Source organism: Lemur catta, chromosome 15 (assembly GCF_020740605.2).
Source record: "Lemur catta isolate mLemCat1 chromosome 15, mLemCat1.pri, whole genome shotgun sequence".
Lineage (NCBI taxonomy): Eukaryota > Metazoa > Chordata > Mammalia > Primates > Lemuridae > Lemur > Lemur catta.
In genome coordinates, this window is record NC_059142.1 from 17521604 (window position 1) to 17540428 (window position 18825).

The 18825-nt window shown below is 56.7% G+C and overlaps 1 protein-coding gene across 4 annotated transcripts in view; it reads right to left on the reverse strand.

Moving 5' to 3' along the window:
• Window positions 1-293: 293 nt before the first annotated feature.
• The window catches only part of ABR (ABR activator of RhoGEF and GTPase), a 175118-nt gene continuing 156586 nt past the window's right edge, over window positions 294-18825 (reverse strand). For all 4 annotated transcript variants that reach the window (XM_045526195.1, XM_045526196.1, XM_045526197.1 and 1 more), the window contains 7 exons: window positions 9664-9723; window positions 9268-9377; window positions 8415-8554; window positions 7201-7335; window positions 6197-6302; window positions 3627-3774; window positions 294-2960 (listed from right to left, as the gene is read on the reverse strand). In XM_045526195.1, the coding sequence (XP_045382151.1) occupies window positions 2871-2960; window positions 3627-3774; window positions 6197-6302; window positions 7201-7335; window positions 8415-8554; window positions 9268-9377; window positions 9664-9723 (789 nt within the window). In that variant the 3' untranslated portion in view covers window positions 294-2870. The remainder of the gene's footprint in view (window positions 2961-3626; window positions 3775-6196; window positions 6303-7200; window positions 7336-8414; window positions 8555-9267; window positions 9378-9663; window positions 9724-18825) is intronic.

Below are 18825 nucleotides of genomic sequence, written 5' to 3' on the forward strand. Positions count from 1 at the left end.
ACATCTGTCCTTGGTGGAAGGAACTGTAGCAGCAAATGCAGAAGGCGAGACCAGAAGCTGCCTGGCTGGCGCTTGACCTGGAAGGTGGCCTCTGTGACGAGCAAGGACAGGGCTTGGGCTCACCTCCCCCACACTCTGCCCCCGTCCCCAGGGGCCAAAGGGGAGGCTCAAGGGAGAGAACTAGGTAAATAGATTCCTGGAAACTCCCATCTGGATGCAGCTGGAAGAGTTAAATATTTAGATTGGTGGTCTTCCCTGGACTACTGAGAACACAAACATCCACACCACAGGGATGAGTTTTGTGCAAATGTTGGGGCTTTGCATTTTTTTTTTTATTAACATTTTCCTCTCACATGGTTTACATCAATTTATAATAATCTACATAAATTGAAACAGAACATAGACAAAAAAAATATATCCTTACCAACTTATTAAAGTCAAATATTAATGAAGGGTCCCATCCCACCTGTATCAGCAAAAACCGGCAGCCATCAGCCATTGCCCAGCAAGGACAGGCATACCTGGGATTCCAGTAGCCTGTCCTGGGCTCCTGTTGGCACAGCCCACCCTGCTGGGCAAACTGACTGGGAGTTCTGAGCTGCACAGTCCCTGTCTCTCAGGAGAACCCACCTAGTATTTCCTTGGTACAGCTTAGTCCAAGTCTGGCACCCGACCCTCCCCACTCAGGGGTAGAACTTATAAATATGAGCCTTTTGCATTTCTTGGCCCTTCCAGCCTTGCTCCTATTCACATGTTGCCTAAGCAAGCTTGTGGGCTGCAGGGCTCCCTGATGCTAAGAAGCAAACATTCCTTGTTTAGAAGGTGGGAGGCACCCACTTTGGGGTGTAACTAGCTCTGCTGGGCCTCTAATTCATTACTGTCAATCACTTTGGAAGCAAGCAAGAGCTTTCCATGCCACGCACCAACACCTGAGTGCCAACCAGACCTCAGGAGTGGTCAGATGCTGGATTTAGATCCAAGTGGCATTCCTTCCCCTTCACCTCCCATCCCAGGGAGCAGGACTCCTTGCTAAGCTGCTAACTGGCAGCTGGGTGGTCAGTATTCCAACGTGCACAGAATATACACCGTTCTGAAGGCAAAAGGTACACACAGGATCAGAAAGGACCCTGCCTCTCACTGAGCAAGCACTACAGCTTTAGGGCCAGCAGCCCTTCTTCAAGACCCAGTCCTGAGTACAGCAATGAGAGCTGTTCTCCCCAGTCCTGAGGGCCTAGAATCTACTCTCTGCCACATGGAAGAGGCCAGGAGCTGTGCTATAACGCAAGCCCTTGTCACTGGAGTGTCTGCCCTCCTAGGCTGATTGCCACAGCTGACAGCTGCTGCTCAGAGGGAAATTGCACTTTGGGAATACTCACTCCTTTCCAGTACTGAGCAGTGGTTCTCGAAGTTCGGACTGGAACCTGCTGATCCCTTACTCAGGACTACAACGTCAACAAGGCGGGCCCCTTGCAAAACCTGGTCCCAAGAGATGCAGGTGCCTGTGATTCCTTGTCCTCCCCCAACTTCTGAAGTTTCCCAGAATTCACTCAAAACCTACATCCAGAAGCCAGGGGTGGGGTGGGGGCAGCACCATGACAGCTGGCTGCTGGACTGTGCCTTTCTTTCCCAGGTCCTGGAGAACACGTGGCAGTGGGGCTGCCCCGTGGCAGTGCTTGGTTGTACAGGATGTGTGTAAAGTCTAAGGCAAGAGCACCACGAGGTACTGAGGTGCCAGGTGGCCTCCTGGGTAGAGCCTGCCCATTTCTGGACACCCGCTTTAGCCATATTAGCTGCCCTCCAGGAAGCCTGGCTCCACGAGAAAAGCCGTGACAACTTGCTTCTAAGAGTGTGCCCCCCACAGCTCAGGACACCCCGTGCCACTGCCGTTGCCCTGACTGCTCATCCTGTCTCGCTCCTCAGCAGCCTGACTGTGCCCCCGCCTCCCCCAGGTTCTCTCCTGACTCTGGCTGTCTTGCGAGCAGGTCACTTGTGAGTCTTCACACTCAAAGGAAATAGAACACCAGGGGAAAAGGAACTGAAAAGCAGTAGAAGAAACAGTCAAAGGTGCCTCACTGGTAGGCAGGAGACAGAGCAGATAAACCCCAGATATGGAGATTCTCTCGTGGAAAATTCCAGAAATGAGCTCTCCAGCTTTGTGCTAAGCTGAGGATTAGTGTGAGTCTGTCTCCTTGTCCAACATTTGCACAGGCAGCAAGGCAAAGCAGATGTGCTTCCACAGGTGGGGGCAAGGAGAGGGCCGGGGCAGCAGGCGGCAGCAGCAGACGGGCTGCCACCGCCGCCCAGGGCCTCTGCAGAGCTTTCACGGCGATGGAGCAAAAACCGAAGCTGCACATGCACGCGGGCAGGCTGGGAAGGAGGAGAGGGTGGAGGGAACTGGGGGGAGGCTGCCAGGAGACTGCAATCTGGGAGCAGGGCCAAGAGAGGAGAAGCTGGCAGCGGTTATACAGCGCAAAATAAAAGCCCTTGGACTGGACTCGGGAGGAAAGAAAGTGTTGGAGGAAATGAAAGAACAAAGCAGGCTGTCTGTGTGCCCACACGGAGTCGGTCACTACCTTTTCTGCATGACAAATATACATAAAACAATTCCCGAACAACACGGAGCATTAGACACAACTAGAGGTACAGAGGGCAGGAGCCCAGGGTGTGGCGGTGAGGCTGGGGCTGGTCAGCTGGCTTTGTACAAGGTGGCACAAAAGATGCACATATTCCAGTTCTTGGAAGTCTGCTTCCCTTGGAGTCTGGAGTGCTGGGTTTGGGAGTTTTCTATTGCAGTCTTTCAAGTCTGTGTTAGGCCCCTGGCTGGAGAGGCTGGCCCTGGCCACCCCCCCTGCAGCTGCCCCCGCCTTGGGCTACACGTCGGTGGAGAAGTACAGTGTGTTCCGCTTCAGTTCTGCAAAGGAGATGGGGGGGTGCTGCAGGTAGTAGAGAAGGACCTGGACCTGTGGGGAGACAGGGGAGATGGAGGCTGAGGTCCTTGTCCTCCCGGCCTTCCTCATCTACTCTGCTCAGAAGAAATGGTCCCTGGGCTGGGGTAAGTCTCCGCTGCCCCTCTTACTCCCCAGGCTGGTTCCGGCCATTGCCCCTTCCTCAGCAGCCCAGCTGTGTTTGCCCTTGTGCAGCAGTAGAGGGCGCTGCAGGGCAGACAGTAGGGGAACCTGGGGCCACTTCCTAAGTCATAGGCTTCCAACCTGATGTTGAGGTTGGCTTTGGCTTAGCAGCCCTGCCTCGGGCCCCTGCCCTGGGTCTCCCAGGTATCCCAGGGAAGCCTCCTGACCCTGGAAGCAACCTCAGAGCTTCCATGCATGAGGACGGACCCCTGGAATATTTCTGTACTGCTGAGCTTGTTCTCTGAGACCAGGGTACTCCTGGGAATGTCACCAGCACCTAGGACATTCTCTGCACCCTTGTCTAGGCTCATACATTTTGTTTTGGCCTGGGAGGGGCAGGACAGTTCATAGCTCTGCCTCCCCAGTGACACCCTGGAGACCATCAACCCAGCTTCCCATGAAGGGAGAAGAGTGGGGACTTTGAGCTGCTCTCTACCTGTAAGGGGACTTATCTCACCCCTCCACCACCCCCGTAGGCCCGGGCAGTGCTGGTGATACCTGTGCCATGACGTCATGGGACCAGATGTCTGCAGCTGACGTGAGGTGTGCTTTGCTTTCCACTTCTGAGGGTCTCAGTAACGTGGGGCCAAACACAGTAGCCAGGTTGTGAAGTGACATTTTGTTGATGGGCTCCTTCTCAGCAACCCTGAAAGGGAGAGGAGGGGAGAAGGAAGTCATTCCTCAGCAGCCCTTGGAGCTCAGGACCCTTGGCTAAGCCACTCCTGGAAGGGCTCTGGAAGGCGCTCACCTAGCCTCCCTCTCCTAAGGGTAGGGTCCGCCTGGTGGGAAGGGGGCTAAGCCAAGGGACCAAGGCCCCAGCTGTGTCCCCATGTACTGTTAAAGCAGATTCCCAGCTTCTGGGCCACCCCAGAAGCAACGGGCGTAACCAGACATCAACTCCCACTCCTTTGCCTTACAGAGAAGGGTATCACTGTTCTAAGAACTTTCCCTATGATAAGTCATACTCATCACAGTGCTTTGGGGTAGGTACTATTATCATCATCCCCACTGTGGAGATGAAGAAACCAAACCAAAGCACAGAGAGGTTAAGTGACTTGCCCAAGGTCACTTGCACGTGGTAGGGCTGGGATTTGAACCCAGGCAGTGCGCCCTAGAGCCCATGCTCTTAACCCCTCTGCTGTCTACCCAGGATCAAGCGCTCAAGCTGTGCTTCGTATCCTGGAGGAAGAGTCACCGTGGGTGGGGCAGGGGAGAAAGGAAGGGAGGGCCTGGGGCCCTGCGGCAGTTGCTACTAGACCTAGGGCTCTGTCTGCTATGCTGTGGCAGCAGCAACCCTAATCCCAGATGAGCCCAGGGGCTGTCTTTCCGTGCCTTTCCAGAAGGGTCTGCCTCAAGGGACCCCAGAGTTGCCTCCCTTTGGATCTGTCCCTGCTTCTCTTGCGTAACAGGCCAGATGCTCCGAAGACACTTCCCCTGAGTAACAGCAGGAGCTGCCCTCTGGGGCTGGCGTCCAGGCAGGCCCAGTACCACCAAACACATCAGAGAGGCTCTGGGTCTCCCTCAGTGCTAGGAATACTTCTGGGGCTGAGACCCACTAGCCCTGAGCAGTGCTACGATGCCATCATCCCACCCTCTAGGCGGGAGCCACGGGGACGCTTGTTGCAACGCCAACAGGCAGCTGTGCGGACGCCAACGCCCTCGGACGCCAACGCCCTCGTATATCTCTCTCTCTCTGTCTCTCTCTCTCTCTGTCTCTCTCTCTCTCTGTCTCTCTCTCTCTCTGTCACACACACACACACACACACACACACACACACACACACACACACACACACACACACACACACACACACACACACACACACACACACACACACACACACACACACACACACACACACACACACACACACACACACACACACACACACACACACACACACACACCCGGCCAGGGACCAGATGTGGGAACAGACTGTGCCCAGTTCCCAGGGCGGAAAACCTTAATGAATTTTCCCTTCCTACTCCTCTGTGTGTCCTCCCCACAACGCTCGCCAAACTATTTGGGAATTGGTTAGGGCTTTGGTCCTGGCCAAACCAGAGGAAAAATGTCTCATAATGGGGAATTGGTTAGGGCTTTGGTCCTGGCCAAACCAGAGGAAAAATGTCTCATAATGGGAAAAACAAGACACCAGCCCCAGGCGCGTCCAGGTCCCCACTGGCCCCGCCGAGCCGGGCCTGGCTGAGCTGCAGCAGGGCGCAGGGCCTGGGCCTGAGGGGGTTTGAGCTCAGGGAGGAACTGGTCTGCAGAGCAGCCCCCTCTCGGGGGGGGGTCCCTGGTCCTGCGTGGCCAGTGGATTTAAGGGACGCCCAGTGACTTCTCCCCACTCACACCTGGGATTAGTCCTAGGCTCAAAAGTGAGTCCTGAGGACACATCAGGGCTAGTTTCAGTTCTGAACTTTGCTGCAGGCATCAACTTTCGCAGTTCTTGGTTTGAGGTGACTACGGAAAAGGTGGAGGAGAAGGTGAGAAGGGTCTTAGTTTAGGATTTAGAAGATGTAGGTTCTAAGGACAGATCTGCTACTAACCCAAGCAAGTCCCCGCTGGACTTGGGGACTCAGTTTCCCTATCTGTTAAATGAGGTGTTGGTCAAGATTGAGTTTCAAACTTTTTGACTGTGGCCCACAATAACAAACATTTTGTGTTGTAACACAATATACGTGTCTATATGTAACTGAACAAAACAACAGTACTTAGGTTCACTGCTTGCTGTGTACCCTAACGCTGTCTATTCTATTGCATTTTAAAAAGGCTAAATTGACTGAATGAAATAATGATGGGTTGTGACCCACTGGTTATAAAATCCACCTACAGTCCTTGCCTCCAGCTGAATCATTCTATAGCCAATATTTGAGGATGCTATTCGGACTCAAATATTCTCAAAACAAGAATGTGAGTGCAAGAAGTTGGAAAGCAAACCCTCACCCTGCTGCGGATGGGCCGACAGAGGCCAGCACCCACGAGGGGGGGCTGAGGCCATGTGCTCCGTAGCCGGGGCCTGCTCCGGCGTCCCCGCCCTCCCCTTGGCTGGGCCCCTCCCTGCTACCTTTTCAAGTGTTCCAGCAGGAAGAGGAAGGTGATGAGGTTGGGGTCGGGCAGGGAGCGGAGCAGGTGCATCATGCAGTTTTCCTTGGCAGCAGGGTCCGACAGGGCTGTGGGGAGAGATGGGGTTCAAGCAGGGTTCAGTTCCCGGGGCTCCTAGCCAGAGCCCCTGTGGTCAAGCAGCTGCCCGGAGTACAGGGAAGCAGACCCTGCAGGGAAGGGCCTGGCGTCTGGGTGGGCTGGGGGCAGCTGGCTCCTCCAGGAGGCCCCAGCACGACTGGTAACCCAGGCAGAAGGCAGGCGGGAGGCGGGCAGACCCCTCCTGCCCTGGCTGCACGGGGCTCAGCCGCTGCTGCCGCTCTCCACGCCCCGTCTGTGTGGCTAAGTTTAAGCCAATGGTGACATACGCTGCCAGTGGTGGGAATGTTTTCTTTCCACCACCTCTGATGCTGACGCATGGGAGCGAGCAGCCTTCCGCGGGGCTCCTCGTTCCCCACAGGGGCTGCCCCTGGAGAAGGAAAGGCGGGAGGGATGCACTCGGGCCTAGATTTGGCCCAGGAAGGTGGAGGCAGAAGGCCTGCTGGCCAGGGCCCTCAGCGCAGGGGACAGATGAGTGAGTGCTCCTTCTGGGAGGCTCAGCAAGAGCCATCTCCCGTGCCCTCTGGCTGGACTCAGCCTCCTCCTTGGCTCAGGGATGCTGGCTTCTGCCCGCTCACCTCAGGGCAGGCTTCCCTGGATGCCTGAGTTTCCAAGCAAGGAGACCAGTGTGCAAGTAGGAGCCACAGAGGGCTGCCCATGGGGACATGAGAGGAGAGAGGCAGGCAAGAGAGGGCCTGGCTTTTGTACCAGGTCCCAGCCAGCCACCTGTCGCCCTCTGGGCCCCTCAGCCACATGGCCCCAAGACACTGGGAAGACCACTGAGCAAAGGAACCCAGATATCTTCCCTTTTCAGTGGGCAGCGAGCCCTAGCTCAGCCCCGCCCAGCCCTCAGGCCCTCGGGAGCCTCACCGATGCCCTCCATGAAGGCTGGGTAAAGCCGGTCTGTGAGGAGGGGCTCGGGCAGTTCCCGGAAATAGAGCTTGAGGGTGCCGGCGATGGCGTTGATGTCCATGTCACTCAGCATCAGCAAGATGTCCTTGTTATCTGCAGGGGTGGGGGCAAGGTCAGAGGCTGGACAGGCGGCCCTGCCTCATCCTCTGCCCATCCTGAGACAGCCCCCACCCACTCCATCTCTGCTTCTGGTCTCCCCCAGAAAGGAAGGATGTAGGTAGTGCCCACAGGTGTCTGTAGCTCAGCTCTGTCGGTTGGGGTGGCGGGGGGAAGCAGAGACAGGCTGGGGTCTGGTCTGCTGTGCTCCGGGGAGTGGAGGGAGCATCACCCGGAGCTCTGGAGCCTCGTCCACACCCTACCCTCCTTCCAGTTGGAGTCTCCCCATTGCTAAGCCCCTCTCTATGGAAGGCACTGCCCATTTTTCACACCCAAAATCATGTCCTGACAAAGCCTCAGCTTCCAGGTTGCACAGATGAGCCAAGCGTCAGCACGTTCCCAGGCCCCGTCCTGTCCTCTGCCCCAGGCCCCCCACTCAGTCCCACACGGAACCATCACTGCCTGGCCAGCTCAGGTCTCCTGCTATGGGTCTGCTGCTGCCGCTGCTGCGACCTCAACCAGCAGGAGGAGGGGAGAGGAAACCAGAAAGGTCAGGCCTCCCCACTGTGGCCGGCACACAGTGGCAGAGCTGCCCCACAGCGCACTTGGGGCCCTGGAGTCGGCAGAGGGGAGCGCGAGCCAGCAGGCCCAGGCTCAAAGCCCTTTCATTTCCCTGCAGCCCACTGGGCACCCAGGAGCCAGCAAAAAGCCAGGAACACAGATTCTGCAGTCACGTCTGAGTTTAAGTCCAGGATCAAAACCTACAAACTGAGTAATCCTGGGCAAGTGACTTGGCCTCTCTGAGCTGCTTCAGTTTCCTTATCTGTAGCAACGGGTGAGAGATTAGAGGGGAGGGAGATTACATGAGAAAATGCAAAAAAAGCACTTGCCGCAGAGGCTCAGAAACGGTCTGCCCCATGCCATGCTGGACTGTGCGCGGGTCGCAGACCAGGGCTCCCCTGCCACGGGCTAGTGTGGGCCTCTCGTGGACAAGGGCTCCTGGTTCCCCCGTGCTCTCCTACCGGCCCTGTGGGCCTGCTCGCCCCCCACCCCCAGCCTGGGCCTCCCAGACTCACTGGCATCAAAGACGGCCTTCAGCGCCTGGATGTCCGTGGCCACCCCCGATATCCGGTAGATGCCGACCTCCTCGATGCCCCTCTTCTCCACCTCTTCCACACACTGCCGGACGATGTAGGGCACCTTGGAGCGCTCCCGCCTGGGGTAGGGATGTGAGGGGAGGGTGGAGGAAGTTCCTGCTGGCAGCTAGGCTGTAGCACCCCCACCCCGGCATACCTGGGCCTTGGAGAGCTCTAGCCTCTGGGATCAGGGGTGGGGGGACCAAGGAGAGGGCTGAGAAAGAGGCCGTGCCACCCCCACCCCACCCAGCCCACCCAAAGCCTCCTGCCGAGGGAGATCAAGGATGCTGCAGGAGAACATTTTGGAAGATAAGGCCAAAGACTCTGGGGAAGGAATGTTCCCTGAGATTCAGGGGGGCCCAGCAGGTAACCTCCATTCGGGAGGTGGGTCAGGTCCTGAGACACAGGGACAGAGGGCGTGGTGAACTGGAGGACACATGCCCGTTCCTGGGGAACAGCCACTTCCTGGATTCCAGCCTGTTGCTGCTGAGCCAGAATGTGTACCCACGGTTGACAAATCTTCCCATTTATTATGAGAAGCAGACAAGCTGGGATTTGCACATGAAACCTCCCAGTGTTTAAATGCTAGCTCATTTATTTCTAAAACATTGTGAGAGCCAGAGCACACACCTCTGCAGGCCACTGTGGCCTCCAAACTGGCCGTCTGTGACTGCTGAGCTGGGGGTGATTCATTAGGTGCCTGGCACGGGCACAGGCGGGGCAGCTGGGGGCAGGGGCTAGCAGGGACCCGGGGTGCTGATGCCAGCACTTAGACACCGGAGGCGGCACCTACTTCGTCACCACGCTGATCTTCACACCAAAGACGCCGGTCTGCTTTTTGGACGGGGTCCTCTTTAGGCTCATGTCCCGGCTGGTAAACTTCATGGAGAATTCCACTTTGATCTGGTCGGGGAGGAGGCAGGCACAAGTCCCTCAGGGCATGAGTGCCTGAGGAATGCCTTCCCAAACACCCAAACACCAGGGTCCCCCTCCCCAGGACTGTACACAAGGGCTACCTCTAGCACCCAGGGCTCCCTGAACACCTGCGAGATGGTTTGGGAAGGGCAGGGCAGAGCGGGGAGAGAGGGACCCAGCTACAGGAGGCAGGGGCAGCAGAGCGCCCAACGGAGCAGCCAGAGGGCAGGGCCACCCCCCCACCGCACAGACACCTCCACCTCTCCCTGCTCACCCCGTTCATCTCAATCACGTCTGTGTGCCAGTTCTTGGTTTCTACAGCTTGTGGGTCCAGCTGCAGAGAAATAGAGAGAATGTGAGTGAGAGAGGTAACAGCTCAGAGACCAAGCCGGAGCTCTCCCTGTTGGTCAGCACCTGCTCACAAACCAGCTACACAGGAAGGCAGAGCGAGGGGGTGAGGGGAGGGCCCTGATGTGGATCTGGAAGTCAACCTTTCCAGGTGACCCTAGCCCTCAGGCCCCCCCAACGTTGGCTAAAGAAGGACACCCCTGGGAAGGAGGTAGGGTGCACTGTTAGGTCCTTCTGCCCACCACCCTGTGAGATGGGCATTATTACCCCATTTCACAGATGCAGAAATGGAGGTTCACAAATGGTAAGCAACTCGCTCTACTCCTGAATTGGAGTCGTCAGGAGAGGATAACTTGGGTGAAGCAGTTGGCTCCCAAGTAAGCCAATACCCTAGAGGGGAAGTCTCCGATGTGGGCTGGACCCAGGGAGGTGCGGATACCAGGGGAGGGGCAGAGGCGTCCCTCTCGTGCGAATGTCCCATACTGTTTCTCTAACTCAGAGGCCTTCAAACCATTTTGCTTGTGCACTCACAAACTAACTCTGAAAACCGATGCACTCCCTGACACATTTTTAAGTCAACATCTGAACATTTCCACGGCAAGTTTAAGTAGTTGCAAAGAATATACTTTCCAGAATAATGTAAATATTGTCATTTTAAAATAAAGTGGGCACATCATTCTTTCAAGTGTATTCAGTGGAATCTAAATACCATAGCGATATAATTCCCACAATCATCCATTTAAAAAATACATGAACAAGCTCTCTGTTCCTTTCCAGAGACCCTGCATTGTTTTTTTCTCCTTTCTATTCCATTTCTCCTAAAAAATTCTGTCCCAGTTTTTATTTTTATATTTTCGAGTCTTTTATTCATCACCCTATTATATTGTGCTTCCACAAAAACATCTGTATAAATGGAAAAGAAAAATTTCCTGGGACTACAAGGCTCTGAATATTCAAAAGATATCCAGGATTAGTTATTGCCATGATAAGCGGCACACACTCAAAAACTGAGCCCACAGATGTGAATACACATTAAGCAGCAAAGTAACATTTTGGTCGACTTGTATCTCTTAACGAGATGGGTAGAACAGTTTTTGTTTCAGTTCACATATCCATATGAATATTATTTTCATATAGAGTGAAATGGAGTTCAGTACCAATTTTTTTTTTTAATTTCAAAAAAACCTTTTTATTTAGGGGGTACCGCGTGTTTTTTGTTACATGGATGAATTGTATCAGGCTGACGCCAGGGCTTTCAGTGTACCCGCCAGGAGAACAGTGCACACTGCACCCGACAGGTAATTTTTATCCCTCGCCCCTCCCACGCTCTCCCTTTCTTGGTTTCCAGTGTCCATCACAGCTCTTTGCGACCATATATATCCAGTGCCCATTCTGTTCCCGTTTTTTTTTTTTTTTTTGGTTTTGTTTTAAAAGATGTGGACGATGACACATTTTGTTCACATAAATAAGCAGATGAAGCTGAAAAGAATTTTATTATAGTGATGTTATGTGATACTTTAACTTCTTTCCATGTTATTTGCCTTCAATTGCATACAACGTACTTAGTATGGAAATTATTTTAAACGATCTCTCAGCTGACAACTAAGTCCTCCATCGGTTTTGTGGAAGGCAAAGAATTGGATACCACTTGACTTCTGAAAGGCTTTGTAACCGGCCATTAGAGATTTTTACTTTCTCAACACCTCCAGGGGCATTTCTAAAAGCCCCTCTGTTCGCCACCCAGGAGGTCTGGGCGCCCCCACAGCAAGCCTCGGGCCTTCATCTGCAGAGGAGGAGAGGGGCCGCAGCGACATGCCAGTTCTTGGGCAGGTCGCTTTTTGGCAATAGCACCTAGGGTAGCTCAGGATTTGCAGACTGAGTCCCTTAAAGCTCTCCCGGCCCAGGCAGCCCTTGGAGAGTCTGTGCACCCCAGGGGTGTGCGCCACAGCATGAGCACTGCTGCTGTAACAGGCCACCACCACCACAGAAGGGAAACTGGATCTGGGTCAGCCCAGGCTGGGCCAGGCCCTGCAGCTTCCTGCAGCTCAAGGTAAGTCCTTCCCGCACCTTCTGTCACTGGCTGGGGACAAGTGGCACTCAAGCCTCTGACCGGGTCTGGGGTCTGCACTTGGCTCACCCTGGGCCCTGCATCTGGGCTGGCTGTGGCCCAGGCCTTGTCTTCAGCAGTCAGTTCCCTGCTGGAGGAGGGATGGGACTGAGGACGGGGGTGGGGCAGAGAAAGTGGTGTGGAGAGACGCACGCACCCCTGGGGGAGAACCTCTGCCTCAGCACCTCCTCAAATGCAAGGCAGGCTTGAGGCCGTCACCAACCCAGCTGCTGCACAGGTCCTCGTCCCTGCTGGGTCCCCAAAGGAAGCCCCAACTTTCGCCTCACTTTCCTGAAACCTCCCCTCCCCTCTAAACTTCTTTTTGTTCCAAACCCTCCCTGCCCCTTGTAGCTCCTTCATCTCATCTAGGCTGCTGGCTCTCGGACACAGGGCCCGGGTCTGTCCCCAGGTCTGTGCCCCAGCAGTGGCCACACAGGGCAGAAGGATCTCAAATGCTTTTTGTCAACTGACCAAGGCAGATGATACCCTTGGGAGAAATATTCTGGAGTTATCATGCCCCCTTCAAAAATTTTTTAAAATTATTTATTTATATATTTTTATTTTTGTAGAGATAGGGTCTTGCTATGTTACCCAGGCTGATCCTGAACTCCTGGACTCGAGGGACTCTCCCCTGCCTCAGCCTCCTGGGTAGCTAGGATTAAAGGCTTGCGCCACTGAGCCCAGCCCTTGATTTTTCATTGACACATTGTAATTGTACATATTTATGGGGGGCAATGTGGTGTTTCGCTACTGCCCCTTTTCAAGGCAGATCTCTCCAGGAGTCAGCACAAGCCTCAGGCCGATTCCACGGCACCCGGTCAGAGTCCTCTGCCCCAGCTTCCCGTGACCTGGCACCTCCTGGCGGCTGCTACAGGCTGAGCCAATGGTCCCTTCCTGAGTGCTGGAGTGGCGTCGGACACGGCCCGAGCAGGGGAAGTGCAGGACTGGGAGTCAGGGACACTGGGTGTCCCACTCAACTGTGTGAATTTGGGCACGTCATGTAACCTCCCTGAACCTCGATTTCCTCGTGGGGGTACCCGTTCCTACCTCACAGGGTTGTTATGGGAAACAGTAACCACAACGGGCATATTTTGAGCACTTCCTGTAAGTCTGACAAACCCTTTACACAAAGCATCTCAGTTAATCATCACGACAAGCCTGTGAGGTTTAAGCCTTCATAGCTGCTCCCATTTCACAGATGCGGATGCTGAGGCTCAGAGAGAATGAGGAACTTGCCCGGTGCCATCCATCCAGGCAGTGAGGGCTGGGGTCCACATCAAGTCTCCCTGGCTCACTCTTTCTGCTGAAGCTGCAGGGTAATAGGCAAAGTCTCTAACCTGCGCTGACACTTTGCAGCAACGACGGCAGCTGCTGTTACCACAGTTTACTCAGAAAGGACATCAGGCCTCCTGGCCCGTGGTCTCACCCCAGGGTGTGCAGACCTGGGTGCCGGCAGGCCGCCTCCAGTGCAATCCTTCCTTCCATTCCCTCCCTCCCTGCAGCGTCTGTTCCCGCTGCCTGGTGGGACCCTACATTTTCCTGGAAGTATGAGAGACAGGGAAAGCACCGCCTGATGAGAAGGCCTCATTCTACCCCCGCCTCTTCCAGAGAGCCTTCCTGGATAGCCCCAGGCCACAGGACTTGGCAGCTGCTCTCTGCCTTCCTGGGGCACCAGCGTCCCACCCTGCACAGCCTGCCAGGTACTACATGCCCTCGTTTCACACGCTCCAGCCGTCAGAGGCCAGGCCTGGCTAAGGTGCCACCTTCTTGTTTTGCTGCGAGTCCCTCCCCTACCCCTGCCATCTTCCTAGTGCCCTCCGAGGGAGGCCTGCCTAGGCTCTCGGCGCCCTGACAACGATGCTTTGTCTCCCAGGAGGCCGGCAGCCTCCAGATACCAAGTCTATTTCAGGATGTCATTTAAATACAGAGAAGGGAGGGTGGGGAGTCGAGAGGGACAGGGCCCATTTTTCCAGAGAAATGCTGTTGCCTGAATTGCTGGGGTTATTTATAACTCCTGGGAAATGTGGACTCTGCTATTTCCTGATTAGATTAGTGCCGGGTGAAGGAGCCAGGCCCTGGCATGTCAGGGGACAGGAATACCTGCCTGCTCACCCTCTATGCCCAGCAGACAGGTGCCATCCCTGGGCCCCAGGGAGCAGGTACCTGGGGGACATCAGATCACCTGAAGGAGGGAGACTGTTGGGACTTGCAAAGGGTCAGGCTGGGGAGACCCCCCAAGGGCACCTCCTTCACACACACATACACAGTGGGGCTCCCCCCAGGTGGGGCACAGGCAGGGGACAGAAATGGGCCACAAAACATCTAGGAGGAGGTTATGAACGACTGGGCCACACACAGTCACTAAGAACAGCTCAACTATTTTCTTTTTGTCTTAAATTTAGCCACGGTCAGATCATGTCTACATGTTCAAACCTCTCCCAAGAGAGACACTGAGCTTTGGGGCTGGTGTCTGGGAGAGCACCAGGTCCCCTGCCCCAAAAACCTGGGCCTCTGCCGGGAGCCCTGCAGGTGGCTGGGGGAGGCCGCCTCACCTTTCTGGACCGAAGTGGCCTCCTGTTTAGGACAGGAAGCGCCCAAGCCACCCTGCAGGGGGGTGAGAGGATTTGAGGTTCCAAGGGCAGGGCAGGAAACTCTGTGCACACCTGCACATCGTCCAGGGCTGAGTGTCAGGAGTGTCCTGGGGTCCCCTCTGAGAGGTCTAAGCCCTTCCTCCCAGCCCGTGTCCCACCAGCCTGCTGCAGGTGACCCCATCACTGCTCCTTCCCTCTGCCCGTTCATGGCCAGCTCCCAGCGCTTGAGGTGTGGGGCACTCTCACCTGCGGGGTCTCCATTCCTGCTCCCCAACAGGTGACAGAGCCACCTTCAAACCCGGATGCTTGACTGTTGAGCCACACTTTCCACCATACCACACCAAAGTCTTCTGGGATGGTTTTTGCCACCTCTCCTTCCCATAAGCCCTTATATGGGGTCCTTCCATCTACAATAAGGGGCCTGTGGTGGCCCCATCTATGGGCAGCTGGGGCTTAAGGGTCAGAATTGGCCGCGCAGTGGACGGGAGGTGGAGGCATGAAGCAGCCTTCAGCCACCGTTACCCTGGCTGTCACACAGGGGCTGGCTGGATGAAGGGAGCCCTGAACACAGTATCGCCAGGGCCCCCAGGGGCTCCCAGGCTCCACCACTTCCCCATAGCCCCAACCTCCTGCCCCCCAACTTCCCTTCACTCTTGGCTCTACCCCACCCCTGGACTCTGAGCCCCAGGCCTGGCACCCCCGTCTTAGAAGGTGGGTGGACTTCCCTGCAAGCCCAGAGGTGGTTTTAGAGGTTAATAAAAACTAAGTGCTTCCTGACAGCAGGGCAGTAAATCCAGTCCCCCTAAGGGGCAGGACGGGAACACTAGAAAAGGACTCAGGAAAGACCTCACTGAGGTCTGCCTGCCCTGGAGAGGCCATGCACGGCGGGCCCTGCGCCAGGAAGCATGTCCGATGGTGGCTGTGTTTCCTGTGGCTCCCAGGCCGGTGGCCACGGTGGCAGCCCTGGGCCGGCTTTCCTCTGCCCTCCCCCAAGTGCAACCAACGCTCAGTGCTGGGTCCCCTTGGGACGCCGAAGCCAGCCTGTCATTGGGACGGACCGCAGGCGTGAGGGGCCTGGTAGGGCTGGCAGTGGGGAACCGGGGGCTGCCAAGAGCCTGCCTCCCCTCCCTCGGGGAGGGCACTGGAGGATTCCGTCAACGTGGCTGCTCTGAGACCGGAGAGAGGCTGGGCGGAGAGGGAGGGGCCGTGGGGCCCGCAGCCTGGCTTCCAGCTTGGCAGCTGGGTCAGGAGAGACCAGGATCAGGCCCAGTGAACTCTCCTCCTCTTCCCAGGGCCCTGGCAGCCCCACCGTGAGGCCGAACTAGCTTTGCCCCTGCAGCCCTCGCCTGCCGGGCCGGGTACAGCAGCGCCGGCCGGGTGCCCTGCAGCCCAGGTTTGGCCAGCTCCCGCAGGCCGGCCGCGGCCGCTGACTGTGTTACACGGCACCCACCCAGATGAGGCCACTCTGCCGGGGCCTGCCTCCCCTCCCCCTCCTGAGAACTCTGAAGTCCCCGAGGCCCACGTATGGAAGGGGTTCAGCAAGCAGCACAGAGTGAGGCCTTTACTGAAGCCAGGTTCGCCTCTTAGCGCCCACTGCAACCGGCCCTCCCAATGCTCCCGTTCCAGCGGCCCCACCTGCCCCAGGCTGGGCCTGGCGGACCCTGAGGAGGAGGAGACAACACTCCAACCTGGGCTGCTCCCGGAGGCCCCCAAGGCCAGGCACACGCCCCAGGCGGGCCCACCCACCACTGCCTTCCCCGCCCCAGGCAGCCTGGAGATCTCAGCAAACTCACAGCCGGGAAGCTGGGGCACCACGCAGTCAGGGCAGGGGCAGTGGGTCGCTCTTGAGAACAGGAACGTGGCGGGGCCCAAGCAACACGGAGGCAGCCCTCCGCAGCTCTGTCCCCAGGGGCCACCAAAGGGGTCAAAGTCCCAGGCAAGAGGCTTGCTGGGGTCCTGACCCGGAAGTTTCACGCTAGCTGCTATGGGAAGGCCAAGGGCCTGTAAGACCCCCAAGGGCTGAGGCCTCCCTCTGGACTCACAGTGGTTCGGTGAGACTTCCACGAGTCCCTCTTTGAAACGGACTTTATCCTCCCGGGCCAGGCCAGGAACCGTTTCTGGCTCAGAGCCTCTGTCAGTGAGAACGAGGGGTGCCGGCAACCCCACCGCCTGCGCGGGCTCTGAGGGACCCCCCACAAGCCTCGCCTCCGCGCTGCGTCCCACGTTCACTAGACACTGTCGTGCCCGTTCCCATGCACAGCCCGCGAGGCTGGGTGCCGCACACAACAAGGCTCCCGAAGTCCCCGTTTAGGGCACGCGTCCCTGACCCCAGCTGGCCCCATGACCACCCAGACAACCGGACAACTGAGAAATGGCCGCAGGGTTCCATGGGCTCTGGGCAGCCTCCTTGGAGGTCACAAGAGCTTGTGTCCCGGCTGAGCTGCCGGGGTCTGAGCCACCCACGTGACCTTATCTAGGTCACTCTCTGAGCCTCAGTTTCCTCACACACAGACCCGTGTGGGTAATAATAGCGCTTACCTCGTAGGTCATCCCCTGACTTACGTCAAGGGCTAAGAATACTGCCTGCTACTCAGCATGTGCTCAAAACGTATCATCGTCACAAAAACTGTGTTTAAACTTTCCAGTGGCTTCCCACTGCAGCAGATTAAAGGCCCAACTCCTTGTCGTGACCTGCAAGGCCCTACATGATCCGGCTGCTGCCCCCCTCACCCCGAGAATCTCCTACAGGCTCCACGAGGCCTCCGTCCGCCTCTGAACGCGCCTGCCTCGGGGTTCTTACCTGGAATGCACTGTCCCAGATCCTTCATGGCTGAACTCTTCCTGTCATTTAAATCTTAGTCCAAAACTGATCTCCTTAAGCAAGGCCTCTCCCTCCCCTCTAATCTACTACCCGGGTTTATTTTCTTCACAGCATTCGTCCGACCTGAAATGACCTTGCTTATTGACCGACGACTCCCGTGGATAGGGTCTGCCTCGGGCACCCCTAGATCCCCAGGGCCCATGGGCCCCGCACGTGGAAGGTGTCCCATCCACATTCATGGACCAAGGGAACAAACTAGGATGTGCAGGGTGGAGTCAGCAAAGCCTCCCCTCCAGGGTTCCTCCAGGACAGAGCCAAGAAGCCCTACATTCCTGCTGGCCTCCCTTCTCCCGTGTTCACTGAATGGCTGGCACTGGCCCACGCGCAGCCCTGTGACCCCCCTACCCAGACTCTCCCAGCGTGTTGAGGGTTTATGGCTTAGGACTAGGAATCTTGAGACACGGCCAAGATCATCATATGAACTGGATTCTGAGAGATCATCCTGCTCAGCTCCTTCATTGTGCTGATGCCAGAGAACCAGAGAGGTGAAGAGATTTCCCCGAGGTCACACAGCAAGTTAAAGCAGTAGACCCAGGATTAGAAAGACTGAAGCTTCTTGATGCTGACCAGCCTGGTGCCCTCCTCCTCTGGCACCCTGTGCCACACAGGCCTGAGGGCTGGGGGTGCTCCAAGGAGGAGGCCTCCCAGAGCATGGACGAGGCATTGGGCATCTGGTGGGAAGGGGCGCTGCAATGTCACTGCTCTGGCTGTGCCCACCTGAGGCAGCAGCCCCGGCTGGGGTCGCTGTCCAGGATAGAGATCATTCTGCTCTCACAGTCTAAACAGGGCTGGGAGATCTCTGCAGGGGTCCTGGGTCCCTCCCAGCCTCCCTGAGAAGTAGTCCGTGAACAGCTCCCAGGCCACTTCCCACCTCTCCGAGGCCCATCATGGGGCCAAGCACAACGGGCCTTAGTGTAAGGCTCCCTGGGATCAGAACTGACACCGGTTTTCTCCTGGGGATTGGGCAGGCAGGTCACAGGTGCGGGAGGCTGTGTGTTCCTCTGAGGTACTAGGGAACTGGCAGAACACACACACCCTCTCTGCCTCCAGCATGATTGGATAGGACAAAGGAAGCCAAAAAATAGCACCTGTTGACCAGTCCCCAACAATATGGGCACTTGGCAAGGCCACTCAGCAGAGGGCTGCAACTTGCCAGACTAGTGCCCCTTGACCAACACCTGGCAACTCCCCCAGACCAGCGCCTGCAGGAGTTTCTTTCCAAACATCTGCCCTCCTGAGCCTCAGGCCACGCTGCCTCTGGATACGACTGTAGCACTGGGCTCAGGACGCTCTGGCCTTTCAGGGATCCCCTTGGTTGGCAGGCCCAGTTCTCCCTGGTCTGGGGCCATCCAAAAGCTGGGGCGCCCAGCCCAGCACAGCTGACTGGCCAAGCTGTCTGTGCTCCCCAGGTGCCAAGAAACAGCGCCTTGCCAAGTCCACGGAGGGAAGGGGTTTCGACCTCGGGGTCCGTGGGTCCCTCTGAGATAGCACAGCTTGTCCACGTGGCTG